At 54.5% G+C, this 1819-nt stretch overlaps 1 protein-coding gene across 1 annotated transcript in view; it reads left to right on the top strand.

Annotated features, from left to right (window-relative positions):
• Window positions 1–491: 491 nt before the first annotated feature.
• FKBP11 (FKBP prolyl isomerase 11) overlaps window positions 492–1819 on the top strand; it is a 15192-nt gene continuing 13864 nt past the window's right edge. The window contains exons 1-2 of the mRNA XM_015813922.1: window positions 492–710; window positions 1032–1097. Coding sequence (XP_015669408.1) covers window positions 585–710; window positions 1032–1097 — 192 coding nt within the window. The 5' untranslated portion in view covers window positions 492–584. The remainder of the gene's footprint in view (window positions 711–1031; window positions 1098–1819) is intronic.

Here is a 1819-nt window from a genome sequence, read left to right as displayed (position 1 = left end):
TAGTCAGTTTCCTATTCCCCCAGGCACCTTTTCTGTATATATTTCCAAAGTGTATTCTTGTAGTGCCAACATACATAACCAGAGTTTTGTTTTTGTTTTTTTAACTTTGGCAACTTTAAAAGATGTAGACTTCAGCTCCCAGAACTCCACAGCCAATAATTTTGGGAGTTGACGTCTACTCAGCTTTAAATTGCCAAGATGGAAAAACACTGATGTATACCGTTTGTGTAAAAGGCAAATGTTACCGAGCACAATTTTCATTCACTACCCTCTTCCCTCGTAAGGCCCACGCCCATCCCTGTACAACCACGGTTTAATCCACCCAATTTTCAGGATTTACAGGTACTATAAATGGGCCCATCGCTGCATCGGACTACTCCTTGGAGGGAGCTAGGGCGCAAAGCCCTCGTTTCCCCTCTCGCTCCCGCTGCCAGGAGGGCCCCGCTTGCTCTCTCCTCCCTCTGGGGCGGGGAATAGGGCAGCAAGGGGCGGCGCCGGGAGGCACCCTTGCCTTGAGGTATAAGCCCGGGTGGGTAGTTGCTTGTTCTTTCTTTGCCCCCCAGCCGTCTCCGTCTCCTCTCGCTATGTTGCTTCGGCTCCATGTCAGCCTCCTCCTCGCCCTCCTCCTGAGCTGTGGGGCGAGAGGGCAGGAGCAGGAGCAGGCGAGCAAAAGCGAAACTCCGCTCCAGTCGCTGCAGATTGAAACCCTGGTAAGTGTGCGGGGCACGTCTGTTTGCTTCTCCCCCCCGCTGCTTGGGGGGGAGAAGCCGGCACGCCTCGGGGCCTCCGGCTGCTTAAATGACAGCTCGAAGGGAGAGAATCCCTGGCTCGCAGCCGGTCCGGGCGCTCCCTCACGTGTGAATCCTTCGCCTCCCGCGCGGATTAGGAAGGGCAAGAAAAACAACCCGTTTGGGACGGAGCTCTACGCGCGTGTCTCCAGGATGAAAGCTGCAGTCCGGCAAAGTCTTAACCCGCACTCAACCGAGGAGAGGATGAGCAGCTGGCCGGTTGTTGTTGTTTTTTCTCCGCAGGTGGCGTCCCCTGAAGGCTGCACGGAGCGCTCGGCGACAGGCGACACTGTGGCAATCCACTACACGGTGAGTAAAGCGAGGGGTGGGGGAGGCGCGTCGCCGGGAAGCGCAGCAAAGCCACACGAACACGTCAGCACAGCCTTCTCCCGCTGGGGTTCCCTACTAGTGGGCGGGGTTTCCGAAGGCTCCGCCTTCTACTTTCGGAAACACAAATCGAGACTGAGGAGGAAGTCTCGAAAATCCGTAGAGCAGGGGTTCTCAACCTTGGCAACTTTAAGACTTGTGGACTTCAACTCCCAGAATTCCTCAGCCAGCAAAGCTGGCTGAGGAATTCTGGGAGTTGAAGTCCACAAGTCTTAAAGTTGCCAAGGTTGAGAACCCCTGCCGTAGAGTTTCCTGTGGGGTGCCGAGGCGGGGGGGGGAGTGTCCTTCCAATCTCGTGGCGTGGGGCGAGACCGAGACGGAGGAAGGCTTAGTTCGTGACCCGTTCAAACTGCATGTGCTCTCTGGAAGTTTTGGAAGGCTTTATGCCCGACGCGTAACTTGGGGTGGCCATAGTTACTGTGAGAATCATATTCCATAAGTTTCTATTGTTAGAAGTAAGTCTTCATCCTGGTTCATCCAAGCCGGGAATAAATAAGCAAACATGGCAACTGCTTTGGGAAGAAGGTTACAGTTTATTGCAGAAGACAGATGGTCTTGCAAGAAGCAGCAGAGGAGAGGAAAGAGAGTGAGCACATGGGCAGGAGGTCTTTTTATACCCCCCTCCCAGCCCTGCTTGGGATAGT

The sequence above is a fragment of the Protobothrops mucrosquamatus genome, unplaced genomic scaffold (assembly GCF_001527695.2).
Source record: "Protobothrops mucrosquamatus isolate PMUCROS unplaced genomic scaffold, P.Mucros_1.0 scaffold_76, whole genome shotgun sequence".
Lineage (NCBI taxonomy): Eukaryota > Metazoa > Chordata > Lepidosauria > Squamata > Viperidae > Protobothrops > Protobothrops mucrosquamatus.
The sequence above is the reverse complement of the archived record's forward strand: the minus strand, read 5'-3'. Positions and strand labels throughout refer to the sequence as shown.